The sequence below is a fragment of the Formica exsecta genome, unplaced genomic scaffold (genome assembly GCF_003651465.1).
Source record: "Formica exsecta isolate Colony F162 unplaced genomic scaffold, ASM365146v1 C16358055, whole genome shotgun sequence".
NCBI lineage: Eukaryota > Metazoa > Arthropoda > Insecta > Hymenoptera > Formicidae > Formica > Formica exsecta.
This window is the reverse complement of record NW_021847216.1, coordinates 1-889: the sequence shown is the minus strand read 5'-3', so window position 1 is coordinate 889 and position 889 is coordinate 1. Positions and strand designations below refer to the sequence as shown.

Genomic DNA, 889 nt, shown 5'->3' with positions numbered 1-889 from the left:
CAGTCGTAGAGCAGACGTCTGTGAAACCGTCGAAACCGGTGAAAGGTTCGAAATCTGCAAAACCGACAACAAAATCCGCGAAAGCGGCGGAGCCTAAACCAGAACCTACGCCGGAAGTAAAACCCATTGAGGAACCAGAACCAGTAAAAGAACCCGAGCCTGTACAGGAATCAGCAAAAGAACCAGAGCCCAAGCCTGCACAGGAATCAGCAAAAGAACCCGAAATTGTAGCAGAACCGGCGGAACCAATCGCGGAGAATGCGCCGATCGAAAATGCGGAGGCTGTAAGTGACGAAGCGAAAGAGGAAAAGCTCGAACAAGGTACGTTGATATTTCTCGATCAATATTGGACCAGAAATATTCTATTTCGATAATCGGAAACGAGCTTGTCACGCGAACTTCGAACGGACATCTTTTGGGGTAGGCAAAGGTCGATCGTTGACTTGTATCACTGTTAACAGCATCTGTTCGTATCGACTGCACGAGAATGAATGTGCTTAGTTTAGATATCGTCCAGAATCCCATTGTTCGTTTTCGTGATAAATGTCTTCCGTATAAGAATACGATGTCGACATGATCTCGTGGAATATCGTATATATCATCCTCTTCGACGAAATTATTTTACATAATATAAGATCGATATTAGAAACAGATTTAGTCATAAAGTATTAACAATCGCATTCATAATGCATTTTTAGATATAAACTGAGTTCAATTTCGAAATTGTATCTGAATATTGATAATATTAGCTTTCTCATTCGAATAAGAAATTATATAATTTTCTCTTATTTTAATTTATTTAATAAATTGTAATAGAAAAAAATTGTAAAAGTTTTTAATTATACAGAATAGTCAAGATTAATTTTATCATCAAAATTTCAATATTCAT

At 37.5% G+C, this 889-nt stretch overlaps 1 protein-coding gene across 1 annotated transcript; it reads left to right on the top strand.

Annotated features, from left to right (window-relative positions):
- Positions 1-5: 5 nt before the first annotated feature.
- On the top strand, positions 6-764 carry LOC115236554 (procyclic form-specific polypeptide B1-alpha-like; the record flags this gene model as incomplete). The annotated part of the gene is made up of 1 exon (XM_029809117.1): positions 6-764. A coding segment is annotated over one exon (369 nt), but the record flags the coding sequence as incomplete, so codon positions are not given.
- Positions 765-889: the final 125 nt, after the last annotated feature.